General features: G+C 53.8%; 1 protein-coding gene across 3 annotated transcripts in view; it reads right to left on the bottom strand.

Moving 5' to 3' along the window:
* CUEDC1 (CUE domain containing 1) overlaps positions 1-16,827 on the bottom strand; it is a 94,254-nt gene that overhangs the window by 11,112 nt on the left and 66,315 nt on the right. For all 3 annotated transcript variants that reach the window (XM_025363199.1, XM_025363197.1, XM_025363198.1), the window contains exons 2-5: positions 12,781-13,448; positions 7,559-7,686; positions 1,497-1,623; positions 570-762 (exon numbers count right to left, since the gene is read on the bottom strand). In XM_025363199.1, the coding sequence (XP_025218984.1) occupies positions 570-762; positions 1,497-1,623; positions 7,559-7,686; positions 12,781-13,131 (799 nt within the window). In that variant the 5' untranslated portion in view covers positions 13,132-13,448. The remainder of the gene's footprint in view (positions 1-569; positions 763-1,496; positions 1,624-7,558; positions 7,687-12,780; positions 13,449-16,827) is intronic.

Raw genomic sequence — 16,827 nt, 5'->3', positions numbered from 1 at the left:
ACAGAGCTCCACTGCTCTCTCATTTCCTCTATCCCAAACGCACTCCCACCCTGCAGGGGAAAGGTAGCCAGGCTGGGGAGCAGGGTCTCCAACCCAGAGACAACCCAAATACCTGCAAAGTTCCAGAGCCCCTGCTCTAAGGTCTTCCACTCAAGAGCCTCCCCAACCCTGGCGTTCACGAACCCAGTCATTCTGTTCCCGGAGCTCCAGACACATCACGCCTGCCTTGGGGCTGGGGCTCTGTGAGGAGGGGCAGTGCTTTTCTCCCTGCTGCCCTGTGCCAAGGCCAGTTCCTGGCACAGAGCAGGTGTGCAAAGGGAAGAAGGCCTAAGAGTGCACACCCTTCTTCCTCTGAGTCCCGAGGGAGAAAGGGGTGGGTTAGTGACCCAGGTCCCCATAGGCAGAATTCTGAGGCTCCCATGGGATAACTTGGTGGGAGTCAAGGCTCAGTAGGACAGAAAGCACCTGGCCCCTCAGCCCCCAGCTCAGTGCTTTCCTGAGCCCCAAGGCTAAAGCCAGCATCACCTCCCTTCTTCAGCCAGGGAGAAGTGGCTGCAGGCACTGCCCACCTCTCTCCAGGGCAAGGAGGAAGTCGCGGTTTCGTTGCAGCTCCTTCATGAACTCCTCGTTCTGTAGGAAAAGCGCGATCCTCTCATCCTCCAGGTACTGCTTCCAGCGGCTCTCCTGGTCTCGGGGCCCTGGCCCAGTCATGGCAGGCGGACCTCCGTCTCCACTCCCAGGCTTGGGGCCCCCAGCATTACCCTGAGGAGGGGGCGAGCATGTTGAACATGTACACACAAGGATACATGTTGCACAAACATCCACATCCCTCTGGTTGCACACACGCCCTGTCCAACATCCTCTAGCCCTCACCTGAGGCTCACACCTCCTAATGGAACCTAGTGGCAAGCCAAAATCCAACGGACAGGTCAGAGCCCTCACTGCAGGGGACACAGCAGTAGCCTAAAAACTCTTTTTCCTCCACGCCACGGACCACCTCATACCTTCATCTACAACCTGAACAGTCCTGAAAAGAAATCTGCAAACTGTGGAACAGCCTATACGTGGATTCCCAAACTCAACCCTCTCCCGGCACCAGCAGCCTCAGGGTGGACCTGCCCCGCTGTGGGGCACCTTGGGGCATGCCAACATCTATCGAGAAGCTGCCTCTGGCCCTTTCCCGAGGGAGGAAGGTGGGTGCTCTGGCCCTCCACCATTGGCCACCCCATGCCCGCCTCTCTCCAGCCTGAGGTGACTGCTGCAGCAGACAGCCTCCTTAGGCTGTCACCTTCCCTGGATAGAACAGGAAACCTCCAGACCCAGGCAGGAAGTGAGGCTTTCAGTTCAGCATTCCTTCCCTACGAACCCAGGGCAACAGAAATAGCTCAGCCTGGGTTTAAACATCAGGAAGTAAAACTGGCTGGCACAAATTGTGTGGGCAAAGAGAGATGCTGGACAGGCAGGTGGGAGTGGAAGGCGGGGGTGGCCCCTGTTACCTGTATGCTGTCCAGCTGCTGGGGGAGGATGCGGAGAAAGTCATCCGGGAGGTTGCCCAGTAGTGGTGGGTTCCAGTTCCGATAGCGTCTCTGGCTTGTAGGGGCTGCAGAGCCCAGCACGTCGATACTAGGGGATGGGAGGTGACAGGGAAGAGGGAGTCATTAAGCCCAACCCCAGGTCTCCTGGCCCCATCACACCAGGTCCTCAGGCAGGTCAGATCCTGCTCAGAGATTCCCATGGCCTCCACTGCCCCCAGAACAAAGGCCCGTCACTTTGTGTCATCACTGGAGATGTCTCCACCGGCCTCAGCGAACTCCCCAGCCATTCATGCTGTCCAGTCACATGCCCGCCCAGGTCTCTAGACCTTCAGCGCTGTCTGTCCCTGGTGCACATGTGGAACTCTGTGGATTTAGCTATAGATGTTTACAAATGTGCCCTAAAAACAGCAGGGATTGTATCCTTTCATGCTTCTATGCTAGCACCTACACAGTGCCAGGCTCACGGTGCTGAGTGACAGGTATGGTCCAAAGGAACAGACACATAAGCCACCAACAGCACAGCCTGCTGCATGTTGGTTTGCTGAAGAGGGGGCATATGGGGACGCCAGGATCCGTACAGAGGGTAAAGCAGATCCGAGCTCCAGTTCTGGCTCAACCACCAGCCGGCGGGGTAGTCTTAGGTGGGCCCCTGTTCCCCTCTCGGATTCGGTTTCCTTAGCTAGAAACTGCTGCCTCCCTGCCCAGGTGCTGGGGAGCCCCTCAGGAGGCCATGTCCTGAGCAGTGTTCTGAAAAGTGTGTGGAGAGGTGAGTGTGGAAGGGATCTCGCTCTCAGGGTGCTCCGGGACCACTCTTTCCAGGCCTGGTGTGTGTGTGGCAGGAGCTCCGTGCCATGGCAGAGCCAACAGCTGGGCAAGGCAGTAGAGGAAGAGGGGGTGGCACACACACCCTCCCTGACCCCCAGGCTCCCGCCCTACCGCCCTGGGCCTGAGGGCAGCTCGGAGCCCAGCCAGGAGCTCCCCACAGCTCCATGGCAGCCTGCAGCGTGGCAACCGCAGGACACGTGTTCCGCTGAGTCAGGGAAACGGCACACTGAGAAGGCAGCCGAGGGCCGGGCGGTGGGGGCCGCTCTCGCTCTCTCGGGCCTGGCTTTGATTTGGTCTCCAGCTCTAGGAATCCCGCCCGCCCCCTCACTGGAGAGGAGCTTTTCCGGGCTGCAGCTGACTATGGAAATAACTTCCTTTCCTTTTCTATTTTGGGCGGGTGGCCGGCGGCGGGGGCGAGGGGAAGGGGCGGGGGCGGCAGCAGACGGGATAACCAGCTGCTAAGTGCCTGGTGGGAGCTCAGCTCTTGCAGACTGGAGCCAAGGGAACCCCAGCACGCCTGCCTCGTCCACCCTCTGGCTGCACAGACACAAGGGGAGAGGGAATGGTCTGGAGAGGAGCTTGCATCACAACCCGGGACTCCCATTCCTAGGCCAAATTTTTTCTACATCACTGCCACCTTCTGCCACTGTTGGAGGCTTCATTTTTCTCCAAAGGCCAGAGATGGGGAGAGAGGAAGCCCCATCTCTCAGGGACTCGCAGACCACCCCAGGCTACAGCAGGGAGGGACCCTCGCCAGGGGTATTACCCGTTCTTGGGGTCTCAGGGTCTTCATCTGGGACACGGGTGCCCACCCCCAACTTAACCACACCTCGGAGCCACCCAGGAAAGCAGCGGAGGGAGAACCTCAGAGGTGCATCTGGATTCCTCTAGCCATGAGGACTCCAAGTGCAGAAGGGGACAAGGTGGAGGAGGCCCCTGTTCTCAGCTAAGTTTCCTTGCTGCTGGGCCTGTGGTCCTGAAGGAAGGCCAGGCCCAGCCCCCTCCCCGCCCCTTGCCTGGCACTGGTAGAGATGAGGTCAGCCCACAGCTGCGTGAGCCAGGGGGCCCTGAGCACAGGCAGCCCAGGCAACTCCATTGTGGTCGGAAAGGAATGTCAGAAATGAGCTGAGACGCAAATAAAAAAAAAAACTTCCAAGGCTGTAATTTTAACGGAAAAACAGCAGGCGGCCTGTGTGGATGGGTCCCCTGGGTTTCAGAGACTGTCTTTCTTTCAGACAGATGGAGGGAAGGACAGGCTGGGGGAGGGGAAGGAGAGAGGCGGGAGGATTTCCCAGCCCAGAGTCTCTGACTCTGGACCCCAAAACTACAACTTCAAGTCCCATCGGACCCCTAGGTTTACCTATGGAACATCAGACCTGATGGAAAGGGATTTCAGAGACAGGCCTTCCAGGTAAAATTTTTGGTAAAAACTGGACATTGAGGTCCAGAGGTGGTTCAAGCCATGTCCCAGGACACACACATCATCCAGGCAAAACCTGGACCCAGGGATCGTGACATTTGAAGCATGCTCCCGGGGGTGGCCCTGCCTCTCTTGCCCTAGCAGGCCAATGCCCACGCTCCCAAACTCTGCCCCATCTGCAGGTTCTCGGCACCCCAGTGACTGGAGGTAGCAGAAGGGGGCCAGGCCATTCCCCCACTCAAATTTGATCTCCCTCAGCAGCCAGAGGAAGAATCCTAAAACATGAGCCTGATTGTGTCGCTCTCCAGGTTAAGGCCCTTGAATGGCTCCCTGGCTGGCTGCAAGAGAACATGGAAGCTCCCTGGAAGGCCACAGGGCCCTTGATCTGCTTACCTCTCCAGCCTTACCCACCGGTAGATACTTCCAGGAGGCCCCCAGATGGGCCCTCTTTCCTGCCTCCAGGCCTCTGCACATGCTCCTTCTTTGCCTGAGCGCCTCCCTGTCCTCTGCTTCTCCACATTACTGCCAATGTGACCTTCAGGTCACAGCCTGGATATCAGTTTCTTCTGGCAGCCTTCCCTGCCCCTGTGTCTTGGGCTTCCCTAGACCCTGATCTCCTTGGCAGTGTGTGGGGAAACAGGCAGCACCGTATTCACCTCCACATCACACACATGGCTCAGCACATGGTTCACACACATGGTTCAGGAGTGCTGTCCTCACCACCTCATCACACACATGGCTCAGCACCTGCATACACAGCAGGCAATTCAGTCAATGCTGGAAATGAATGTCTTGGATAGAGGGACTGGACAAGGCACTGGAGATGGCCTAGAGGCCCAGGTCTAGCAGAGCCATCCTGGGGCAAAGGGACCCGTGCCTCTACTGAACACTGGCCTCTGGGGGAAGCCTCGCCTCTGGTCTCAATGTTCAATGTTAGAGCTAAACTCAGAGGCCAGCCAGTGTAGCTGGGGGACAGGAGGGAGCAGTAAACCACTGATTATAGATCTGGTCTATAACTGGGACTGTGCTAAGTGCTCCACACACATCTCATTCAGTCCTCCTCAGTGCTAACATGGAAATTACTATTCCCATTTCAGGGGAGGCAAACAAAGCTCAGAGAGGTCAAGCAATGAGCCAAAGGCCACATTGCAAAGGTGCCTGGAGAATTCTAAGCTAGGCAGGTGAAGGAAGGGGTGGGGAAAACAGACTGCTTCTGTCTGACTCCACTAGTCAAGTTCTCCTCAGTGCATCCACTCCCAACCCAGCAAAGCCTTCATTTCCTGAGTCAGGCTCCAGAACCTCAAGCAAAAGCAGTAACTTGTCAAAAGCCCACAGGGTCTCCTGAGCCTTGGTCTAGTGCTGAGGTTACCTTGCCCCCAAGTGGGACTCCCATCACTGAACTGCACCACCCTGCCCCCCCCCCGCCCCCACAGCAGGCTGAACAGCCCCCCAGCCAGAGTAGGGAGGGAGGATGTGGCGTGGATATCCATACCACATTTATACTGGGATTTTCAGCCAAGCATGATGGTATGCCCTGTAGTCCCAGCTATTCGGGAGGCTGAGGCGGGAGGACCGCTAGAGGCCAGGAGTTCAAATTCACCATGGGCAACATAGTGAGACCCTGTTTCTATTTAAAGAAAAAAAACTCCTTTCTCTTATGGCCTCAGTTTTCCCTTCTGAAAAATAGGTGGAACCACTCTGCCTAGTAGAAACTGAACTTTTTGCAAAAGTATCTTGGAATATTTAAAAAAAAAAAAAAAAAAAAAGGTGGGGGTCAGGGCAGGTCCAATGGCTTACATCTGTAATCCCAGCACTTTGGGAGACCGAGGTGGGTGAATCACCTGAGATCAGGAGTTCGAGACCAGCCTGGCAACATGGTGAAACCCCTTCTACTAAAAATACAAAAGTTAGCCAGGCATGGTGGTACACATCTGTAATCACAGCTACTCGGGAGGCTGAGGCAGGAGAATCACTTGAACCTGGGAGGCGGAGGTTGCAGTGAGCAGAGATCATGCCAATGCATTCCAGCCTGGATGATAGAGTGAGACACCGACTCAAAAAAACAAGAAGTCAAAGAAAGGAAAATCATTTAGCCCGGGGCTCTGTGATCCATCCCAGGCTGCAAGTCCTGCCTATGTCTCACCCAGACCCACTCACTCACTCCCCACCTCCCACTCCAGTACAGCCTGCCAGCTCCTGGTACCATTCGTGATAAAGATCCCAGCTCTGTTCCTGTCCCTGACTCAAAACACTTTCCTCCCTCCTCCCTCAGTAACTTTCTAGGACTGACTCCATGAGCTCCCTAAGCTGCAATCACAGAGATTTTTCTCATTCGGGAGGTGACAGGACACAGCAGTGAAGAGTGATCAGCTTTAAGTCAGAATGACCTGGATTCAAACTCCAGCTCTTAGTCTTGGGGAAGTTATGGAATCTCTCAAGGCTCAGTTTCCTCGTCCATAAATAGGGGTGATGACAACAGTGCCCGCCTCTGCGTTAAATGTAATGGTGTAGGTAAAGAACCTGCTCTGCTTCTGGCATTGGAAGGGTGCTTAGTCAATGCTAGCTATACTTGTGTGATAACAGAGTTCACCACTGCTCTAGGGCTGTTCTGGGGAGAAAGGAAGATCCAACTGGGGCAGGTGCCCTGTCCCATCATCTCCGCACCCCCTCACCACTCCAGGCCTGAGCCATTCTAAGAAACAGCAGCTCTAGGGCAAAGAGGCCACACCCCAGCTCCAGCAGCCCCAGCACAAACGTGGAGCCCAGAAAAACAAGCACCCCAGAGACCCGTGGGACCTTGTTGGCAACTAGCTTGCTTATTTATTTATTTATGTATTTATTTATTTATTTATTGAGACAGAGTCTCACTCTGCTGCCCAGGCTGGAGTGCAGTGGCGCCATCTTGGCTCACTGCAACCTCTGCCTCCCGGGTTCAAGCGGTTCTCCTGCCTCAGCCTCCCAAGTAGATGGAATTACAGGTGTGCGCCACCACCCCCGGCTAATCTTTGCATTTTTAGTAGAGATGGGGTTTCACCATGTTGCCCAGGCTGGTCTTGAACTCCTGACCTCAAGTGATCCACCTATCTTGGCTTCCCAAAGTGCTGGGATTACAGACGTAAGCCACTGTGCCCAGCCTAGCTTCATTTTAAGCTTCCAAATTACAGTCTCTAACCTGGAAGAAGTTTCCAGGGACCTTGCAGTCTACCTCCCTGCCTCCAGTTATCAAACTACCTTAATGAAAGAGACTTGCTCTCACTGCTTAAAAATCCCCACAACATCCCTAGCCCAAGGATGGCAGCTAGCCATTCCATCAATTACTGATGACTGGCTGGGAATGCTGTGTTCTGTGTTGAGGAGGATCTGAGGCTCTGTCTTGACTCAGCAGGAAAGAGCACAGTGATGAATCAGTCATGTTTGCTGTGGGCTTGGGAGGGGAAGTGTCAGTACACATTCCCTGTTTGTCATTCCTACTCTGGCATCTCCCTTGACTATAAGCTCCCAGAAAGCAGAGGCTGAGCTTTACTTAACTCTGTGTCCCATATGGTACGAGACACACCGCCTAGCCTACAGTAGGAATTTAGGAAATGTTTGCGCTTGCAATCCTTACCTTTTGCAAGTTCTCCTTGGTATCTAGCTAAAATGTCTCTTGCTGCAGTAGAAGCCTGTTCTTGGAGAATATACTGAGGGGTCCAGCCAAGTTTCCTGTTGTTTGTACACAGCCCCAGCCACTGATCCTCTTCCCTACCACCCTGTGCTCTGAGACATGACAGATTCTCACCGGGGAGGCGGAGTCGGGGGAGCCAGAGGGTAGGGCCGGTCAAACATGTGCATGTGGTAGGCTGGCGGGGAGTACACAGGCGGTGGCTCTTCATCCGAGCTATCGGGTTCCAAAGTCCTTTCCAAGATCTAAATCAGAGGCAACAGAGAAAGAAATATTAATCATCCCTCCTTGAATTTAAATACCATTTAGACAAAATCAAGTGTGGGAGGGCAGGTATAATAAAGGAACTCTGTGTGTTGCTAGTGGGAGTGTAAATCGATACAATCACCACTTTAGGAAACTGCCTTTTTGAAAAAGCTAAACATAGCTACCTCTGACCCTCTAGTTCTGGCACACTCCACAGACATCAAAGTATATGTCCCCAAAAGAATGTTCACAGCAGCATTCTCCCTCCATGTGCAGTTCAAACACAGGCAGAAACAAACACACAGTGGTAAGGGTCAGGGCGATGTGCCCTCAGTGGGGCGGGTAAGGGCGGGAATGGACACCAGGGGCACTCCAGGTTCTGGGGATGATGGCTCTTGAGCTGGTGCTGATAATGTGTTTTATTCACGCTGTGAAACTCCACTGAGCTGCACGCGTGTGACTCATGTGCTCCTGTACCCACGCTATTCTTTGATGATAACATCATTCATACCCTCTCTCAAAGTACCTCCACGTCTCTGATGTCACCTTAACCTCGAACAACCTGGTGCTGTAGGATATGGCTCATTACCCCATTTGACACAGAAGGAAACTCAGGCCTAGGCTAAGTGACATGGCAAAAGCCACATGCTTTTTAGAATAGAGTCTTCAACTTGGACCACAAGGATCCCTCCCTCAGGCACACTGGCTGCACACTCAGGTTGGACTCTCAGGGCGGAGAGTAGCAAGGGGAGTGCCTGGGATGCCTGCTCTCCTTCCCAAGCTCTTGTCTTCTCCAGGAGCCAAGAAGAGGGCCAGGGAGAGGCCAAGGACTGGGCAAAGTCTGGGGTCCTGCTCCACTGACCAACTTAGATTCTTCCCCAGAGGCCCAGAGAGGAGTTTGGGGCAGCTAAACACATGGCTACCTCTGACCCTCCAGTTCTGGCACACTCCACAGACATCAAAGTATATGTTCTCCTGCCTCAGCCTCCCAAGTAGATGGAATTACAGGCGTGCACCATCACCCCTGGCTAATCTTTGTATTTTCAGTAGAGGCGGGGTTTCACCATGTTGACCAGGCTGGTCTTGAACTCCTGACCTCAAGTAATCCACCACAGGAGGCGGCCCCTGACTGGGAGATCCTTCACCACACAGCCCAACCTGGCCTACACCTTCACCTCCCGCTCACTCCCCACAACTCTGTTCCCATCTCCTCCAAGATCAAAGAACATGGGAGGAGCTCAGAGAGGCTGTGACTCTCAGGTGCCCCAGAGCCCCCAGACCTCAAGTGAGTTTGCAGAAGTCACCATAATCATGCTGCCTGTATAAGCCTGGGCTGGGCCAGGCTGCACTGGTACATCTCTGCTCTGAGACCAGCCAGGGGCACCTGGTGGGTAGGGAGGTAAGCCTGCGCGTGTGAGCACACCTACACACACATACCCACACACACGCACATGCACACACATGCACACGTGCTCTCTGCAGTGCTCTGCGCATACACAGCTAGCTCAACCGAAGGAGGCCTCGCGCCCTGGAATGCACTAACGTTCTTTCCTTTGAGGCCGAAAGTATTTAAACAGATGCTTTTGCAGGAAAGGAAGAATGTAGCACTTGGCAGGCCACTGCTCTGCTTACCCTAAATTTCCACAAGAAAGGAAAAAAGAGAACACTGTAAGCGCTGCTCCTGTTCCCTGGCGAATCTTTGGTGCCTGGCACAGGACAGTGGCCCCGCAAGTACCTGGCTCATTCAGAGAACTTACTGCTGCTGTCCCCCAGCCCCGACACCCTGTTTCCCAGACCCCTCTGCTCTGAGGGATAGGGCTCTGGGCTGCGGCCTGAGGCTAGCAATGATGGGTCTGGGTGGCTGGCCTGGGCTGTTCCCACTGATGTGGGTCAGAGTGAGGTGGCTGAGGAGGGGAGGAGAGCTTAGTAGAAACTGTCCCCTAAAGGAAGCTGCTTGGGGTTTCCTCTGACCGTGGCCAGCAGCAGTCAGCCCCCTAGACTCAGGGCAATCAGGCCTCCCCAGCCACACCAGGAGGCCCCCCAACACAGCTCCTCCGTGCAGCCTCCCAGGGCAGCAAGCCCAGACAGACGTTCATCAGAGCCTCCTGGAGAGGACTTGGGAAACACAGAGAAGGCAGATGGCCAGCCAGGCAAGCTCCAGAATGCAGGGCTTGAGTCCCAAGGAGAGTAACCCCAGCAGCGCTGCTGGTCTCCCTGGCCTCTCCCTCCCACTGCCACCAGCCACAAAGAGGTTGTTCTTCTGGCTCTAAAGGTGCTGAAGTTTTGGGCTTTTCAGCCTCCTGGCTTAACTCATTGTGGGTGATGGATGCCTGCCAGGTGCTCCAGGGGGGCAGGGTGTAGGCCATTTATCTGACAGGAGATATTTCTCCATGGCAAGGATACCCCTCGGGCCAGCCCACCATCCATCAGCCCCCAGAAAGGTTTTTTTTTCCATTCAGCAGTTATTGTCATTCCAGCTGTGGCTCATAAATTTTCCGAAGCACTTTCCGCTGGCTCAGGAGCTGCCTGCCTATGGGCCCAGGCAGAGTTCCAAAGGTGGGGGGTTGGGGAGACTGCCAAGGGAGGGGAGGGGGCTCAATTTGGAAAGCAAGATTCTTAGAAAAACAGAAGTGCACATACAGCAAGGGCCTACTTAGGGGGTGGTGAAGCCTTGCAGAGGTTTATAGGGCTGTGGGGGCCTTGGACAAAGGAGGAAATACTACCCTACCTGCCAGACTGTCAGGGCAAATCAGACTGCAGAAAGGGTCAGAGCTTGCAGACAGCTTTCTTTCCAGTTCACACTTAAAGCGTACACAGTTGACTCTCGAATAACATGAGTTTGAACTGCATGGGTGCACTTACAGGCAGATTTTCTTCCACCTCCACCACCCCTGAGACAGCAGGACCAACCCCTCCTCTCCTCTCACTCCTCCTCAGCCCAATGTGAGACGATGAGGATGAAGCCCTTTATGATGATCTACTTCTACTTAATGAATAGAAAATATATTTTGTCTTGCTTATGATTTTCTTAACATTTTCTTTTCTCTAGCTTACTTTATTGTAGGAATACAGTATATGATACATATGACATACAAAATATATGTTAATCAACTGTTTCTGTTAACAGTAAGACTTGAGGTCAACAATAGGCTATTAGTAGTCAATTTCTGGGGAAATCAAAAGTTATATTAAAAAGTGAATTTTTGACTGCATGGGGGGATTCATTGCCCCTAACAGCTGCATTGTTCAATGGTCAATTGTATCTGCAGACAACACACATACACACGGACACTCTCACTCTCTCTCTCCTTCTTTCTACAAAGAGGATCCATATTTTCCAATACTCCTTCCACCACCTACTCCAAGTAGGTCGAAGGAGTGGTCTCCCAAGGAGAGAGACAATAGAAAACTGTACAAAGACAGCAGCAGCATTTATTCATTCAACAAACACTCCCCAAGTGCTTGCTATGTGCCTGGATTGTCCTGGGTGCTGCAGATGACACAGGGATAAGCCAGATGTCTTTGCCAACAGAGCTTCTCCACCCCCAGGAGAAGTCTCAGCAGCACACACTAAGGAGGAAAAGCAAGGAGACTTCGCCTTGCAGGATGACTGATGGAGAACAGGGACGAGGGTAATAATAACGCCACAGCACAAAGTTTGTGAGGATTAGAAGAGATGACACATCGGGACGGGTGCGGCGGCTCATGCCTGTAATTCCAACACGTTGGGAGGCCGAGGCGGGCAGATCACCTGAGGTCAGGAGTTCAAGACCAGCCTGGCCAACATGGTGAAACCCTGTCTCTACTAAAACTACAAAATTAGCCGAGTGTGGTGGCACATGCCTGTAGTCCCAGCTACTCGGGAGGCTGAGGCAGGAGAATCGCTTGAACCTGGGAGGTGGAGATTGCAGTGAGCTGAGATCGCACCATTGCACTCCAGCCTGGGTGACAGAGCAAGACTCTGTCTCCTGCCACCCCCCCAAAAAAAGTAGAGATGATACATCTAAAGCACTTAGGACGATGCCTGGCATGAGTCGGGACTCAATAAAGAGTGGAGTTAAATCCCACCTGCTGGGTCCTGGTCTTGTCCATGGCTGCAAGTCCCAGATGGCCCTGTGGACAGCACCCCTCTGATTAACAGGCTCTGTGTGCCTCACCCTTCTGCACCAAGCACCTCAGGCTCTGCTGATACTAGGAGGCCAGATGTCCACTGAACTCGGGTGGGACTGGGAGGGACTCACAACCTCCAGCAGATGGGTACTGATGCAGTACGCAGGTCCCCTCTCTCCAGTCACTTCCCTGGAGAGACTGCTTGGCTATGGCTCACTACTGCTTCCATCAGGCCACAGTCAGAGGGATTTAACTGGCAAGTCTGATTCCTCACTACCTTTCCATGGCTATGCTCCCAGGATAGAGCCACACTCTTTTTTCTCAGCGTCAGGGCTTTGTCAACCTCACTGATCTCCTCTCACTCTAGGACCCTGACAGATGGTCCTGCTGCCAGTTCCCTAGCCAGTCAGACACTATTTCACCTCCCAGCCTCTGCACAAGCTGTTCCCTTTGCCTACACACCCTTCCCCCGGCTTCACTCTTCCTTTGGGTCTCCGCTTAGGGTTTGGGCTTAGCCATCGCTTCCTCTGGGAAGCCACCCCTTTCTGCTGCTTCCACGTCTCCATGGAGCACTTACCACTCTGGCCGTCAGTACGGGACTCCCGCTTCTAGTCCACACTGGACTCTGAGCTCCAGGACGGCAGAAATCTGGTCTAACTTGGCCACTAGCGAACTCTAGGCCTGGAAGTGGAGTTCAGTATGTTGGGGTGGGGCCCAGGCACCTGCATTTGTAACAAGCACCTTGATTGTGATGCCTCCTGACTCAGGGTCTAGTGCCACGTCTCACACACCACTGAGTGGGTGCTCAGTGTTTGTTGAATGACTGCATGATTTCTGCCCATAAAATAAGGTCACTGACGACGGATGGTACTTTTCCCTAGGGGAAGTAAGGCTGCTTGCTAATTAGAACCCAGACAGCGGAGTAACCCAGGTCTTCTTAGAGGTTCCAACGGTGGTTGGAATTACCTGGGCTGCGCCCCTACCTCCGGAGGGATGCTGTCCTCCGAGTCGGAGCTGTCCTCATAGACACCGCCGCCGCCGCCGCCGCCGCCGCCGCCACCGCCCTCCAGGTTCATCTGCAGCAGCTGGTCGATGGTGGCGTCCACAGCACCGCTGTTGGCGCGCAGCACGCATTCGATGATGTCGTAATCCATGTTGGGGAACATGGTCTTGAAGTCATCCATGGCCTGGTTGAACTCCAGGCGGCGCACCTGGCGGGCCGGCCGGCTGTTGTTGAGCTCCTGGGGGGAGGCCGCGCCTCCCCCGCCCCCGCGCGCCCCGGCTGTGCCACCCCCGCCGCTGCCACTGCTGCTCCGGCGGAACAGGCTGGTCATTTTGCGGAGCCGCTTGGAGAAAATGTTTCTAGCCGGCCGCAAAGCCCCTTCCCCGGGGTCTTTCCGCGGTCAGCCGCTTGCTTGCTCTGCGGCCTCGGGCAGCTCACTCCAGCGCCTCCTCCGCCCCGGGTGGCCAGGCAGGAATGGGCTGCCGAGGGCTCCGGGTTAGGAGACTACGGGCGCGCGGGGCCCCAGGCGGCCCTCGGAGAGTAGTCCTCGCGGGGCGGTGGCATGCGGGACCAGGCCGTGCTGGGGCTGGGCGGCCGGTCATCCACACCCCCGGGGCATCCTGGCACCAGCTTCACGGATGGTCCCACCTGAAACCAAGGGAGATGGAGTCAGGGCCGAGACTAGCAAAACATGAGCTCAGGCCAAGGGCTATTAAGAAATGAGGGCAGGGAGGCGCGACCCCTACCATGCTCAAGGGAGACTTGCTTCTTCCTCCTGCTTTCTCCCCAGCTTCAATAATGAAATCCCTGCAGTTCTTTACTAGCACAGGACAGCTATCAGTTAGCAAGAGCTTCCTCCGACCCAGGTACCATCCTAAGCGTTCTATGGGGGCCAACTCATGACAGTACTGTAAGGTAGGTACTAGTATCCCCATGCTGCAGATGGAAAAAGTGAGGTATAGATGCTGAGTTAGTGGAGGAGTCAGGATTTGAATCTGGGACATATGGCCCCCAAGCCACTGGTCTCTACCATTACACATACTGCCAAGGACCCCTGAAGAGCTGACTGAGGCAGGAGGGGCTCTTAAAGATGTCCTGCCTCTCTGATCTCTAGTCCCTGTTCTCATCTTCTCACATCACTGCCCCAACGTCGTGGTCCCACCACCAGGGCAGGCATCTTGTGCAGAGCTCCACCAAACCCCAGGGACAGCAGTGATGAGAAACGGGACCCTCCAGTGTCACCGGGAGCTTCTGGCCTGAGAGAGGAAACAGAGCTCCATCCTTGCAGAGCCTCGGGTTGATGGGGAGGCCCATTTCCCACTCTTGGTAAACTCATGTCAGGCTCTATAACTCAGTCCGCTCCCCTGAGAAGCACCAGCCCAACAGAGAGATGCAGAGAGAGAGATGCAAGGCCATTGTCAACTCCTGGAATTCATTATCCTCACCCCAATGTCAGGCCGACATGTTTTATTTATATCACAGACACGTTTGTTCTTGTGGAACACTCAGTGTCCCTAAATATTTTTTAAAATCCCAGAAGTTTTTTCTCAAAGTTGTCTTGAGAAACCATATACATCATAAATTCTGTTATTATCCCCACCACGCCCAGTTCCCCTGCCCCAGCCAATGTGTGTCCCTCAGCCCCCAGGGTCAGCACAGTGTCCTGACAACATGTATGGGTGGAACTGAATAGCAAGCACAATGAGGGACCTAAATCTGCCACAGAAAACTGCCTGGCCCACTCAAACCTACGCATGTAAACCACCGCCAAGGTTGCATTTCTGTTAGCACAGACCACTGGGAAGGGAGTGTGCCTAAAAACACCACCTCTGACTTTTTCATGCCTACTCCAAGCCTTACAGTAATTTCATTAATTGTAGAAAAGTGGCAGATTTTAAGAGACCATTCCATCAAATAATATTCTTGAGTTTGATGAAACAGGTGCAAACCTGTTTTCACTTTTCTAGGACTTGCAGTCACAATCTTAACAGCTGATATAGAAATGTTCCTGTTTTTTGTTTTTTGTTTTTTTTTTTTAAGTCTCCCTTTGTTGCCCAGGCTGGACTGCAGTGGTGCAATCTTGGTTCACTGCAACCTCTGCCTCCCAGGTTCAAGAAATTCTCCTGTCTCAAACTCTCAAGTAGCTAGGACTACAAGTGCACGCCACCACACCCAGCCTTTTTTTTGTGTGTGTGTGTGTGTGTGTGTATTTTTAATAGAGATGGGGTTTTGCCATGTTGGTCAGGCTGTTCTCAAACTCCTGACCTGAGGTGATCTGCCCACCTTGGTCTCCCAAAGTGCTGGGATTATAGGCATGAGCCTCAACGCCTGGCCAAGATGTTTTTGTAAGCACATCAAAACCCTGAGAAAACCTGCTCACACTCCGGTGTGTCTACATCTCAATTTTTCAATTTTTCTTTTTTTTTGAGATGGAGTCTGGCTCCAGCCCAGGCCAGAGTGCAGTGGCACGATCTTGGCTCACTGCAACCTCCACCTTCAAGGTTCAAGCAATTCTCCCACCTCAGCCTCCTGAGTAGCTGGGACTACAGGCATGTGCCACCACGCTTGGGGCTAATTTTTGTATTTTTAATGGAGATGGGGTTTCACCATGTTGGCCACGCTGGTCTCAACCTCCTGGCCTCAAGTGATCCACCTGCCTCGGCCTCCCAAAGTGCTGGGATTACAGGCATGAGCCACTGCGCCTGGCATTATTTTTTCTTTGCATATACCACCATAAATGAATTTATTTTACTAATGTAATCAAACCATAAATTCTATGCAACTAGTGTTTTCCACATAAGATATTGTGGCCATCTTCCCATGTCAGAATATGTAGGGCTACGCCATCATTTTTAGTGTCTGAATAGTATTCTGTTGACTGAGGGAAGCATGATTTATTATCTAACTCCCTCTATCCCATCTCTTCCCACATGAGCAAGTCAGAGCCCAGAGGGGCCAAAGCCATTTCACAAGGAGACACCTCAAATGATCAGTCCAAGAGAGTTTTTCTGTGAGAAGGAACACAGGAAGGTAGCCAAGTATGACATGGTTTCCCATAGCTGGCTTTAGACACCCCAACACCCCCACACCCACATCTCCTACAGAAGAGTATGCAGCTTCGCCTCAGCCAAAATGCCCTCCGAGGCAGGGCTCCACCCTGACAACCGCCTTTGTCCTGGGCTCTGGGGACCTGCCCTCAAGTCTCTAACACAGACCTCAGGGCCAGGAGGCCCCAGAAGCTGATGCCTTGGGCTACTGTCTGCTGCCCTAGTGTCATCACACACAGGGGTCAGTGACTTGTGTTAAGGCCTTCTAGAGTAAAGCCATCAATCATCTCCCTGCCCCTCCGGTAATTTACTAAGAGAGATGGAGGGACCCGGCTCTCACTCTGCCAAAGGCAATCCCTCAGAGAAAGATGACCTGGGCCACCCCCAGGGGAGGAAGAAGGAAGATGGCAAGACCTACATTTTCCCCATTAGCAGCCCTCTGGACAGCTCCCTCGGGTTCTGGGCCTCTCTGAGTGTTGAGAAGCTCCAGAAGCCACTTATAGGAAGTGCGCACCGGTTCAGACAGGGCTGCAGGTCCCCCTCCGCACTCCCCAGCTGTGGGGCCTCAGGCAAGTCTCCCATCCTCTCCATGGCCCTAAGTCCTCATCTCGATGCACCCCTTAGGGGGTTTCAATGGGAATGAAATAAGATAATCCTCAGCACACTGCCTAGAAGGTGGCATTCGAGTTATCACTGCCCCAGGAGGCTGGTAGAGAGCCAGGAGCAGTGGGTAAACTGGCCAAGCTGCCCCCGCAGGGGGATGGGGTAGGGAAATTCTAGGGGAGTTTTCCCCAGCACCTGGATGTCAATCCCTGGAACTCTTTCAGGCCTCTGGAAGGAAATATCGATCCTCACGGCCCCAGGGGAGGCTGGGTTGGCCTGGGCAACTAGAGACACAGCAGCTCATGCAGCCGCTTCCATTTGGCCCAGGTGCAAAGCATTGAAAGCATCCTTGTGGGGACCACAAAATGTAAAGGACT

The sequence above is a fragment of the Theropithecus gelada genome, chromosome 16, assembly GCF_003255815.1.
Source record: "Theropithecus gelada isolate Dixy chromosome 16, Tgel_1.0, whole genome shotgun sequence".
Lineage (NCBI taxonomy): Eukaryota > Metazoa > Chordata > Mammalia > Primates > Cercopithecidae > Theropithecus > Theropithecus gelada.
The sequence above is the reverse complement of the archived record's forward strand: the minus strand, read 5'-3'. Positions and strand labels throughout refer to the sequence as shown.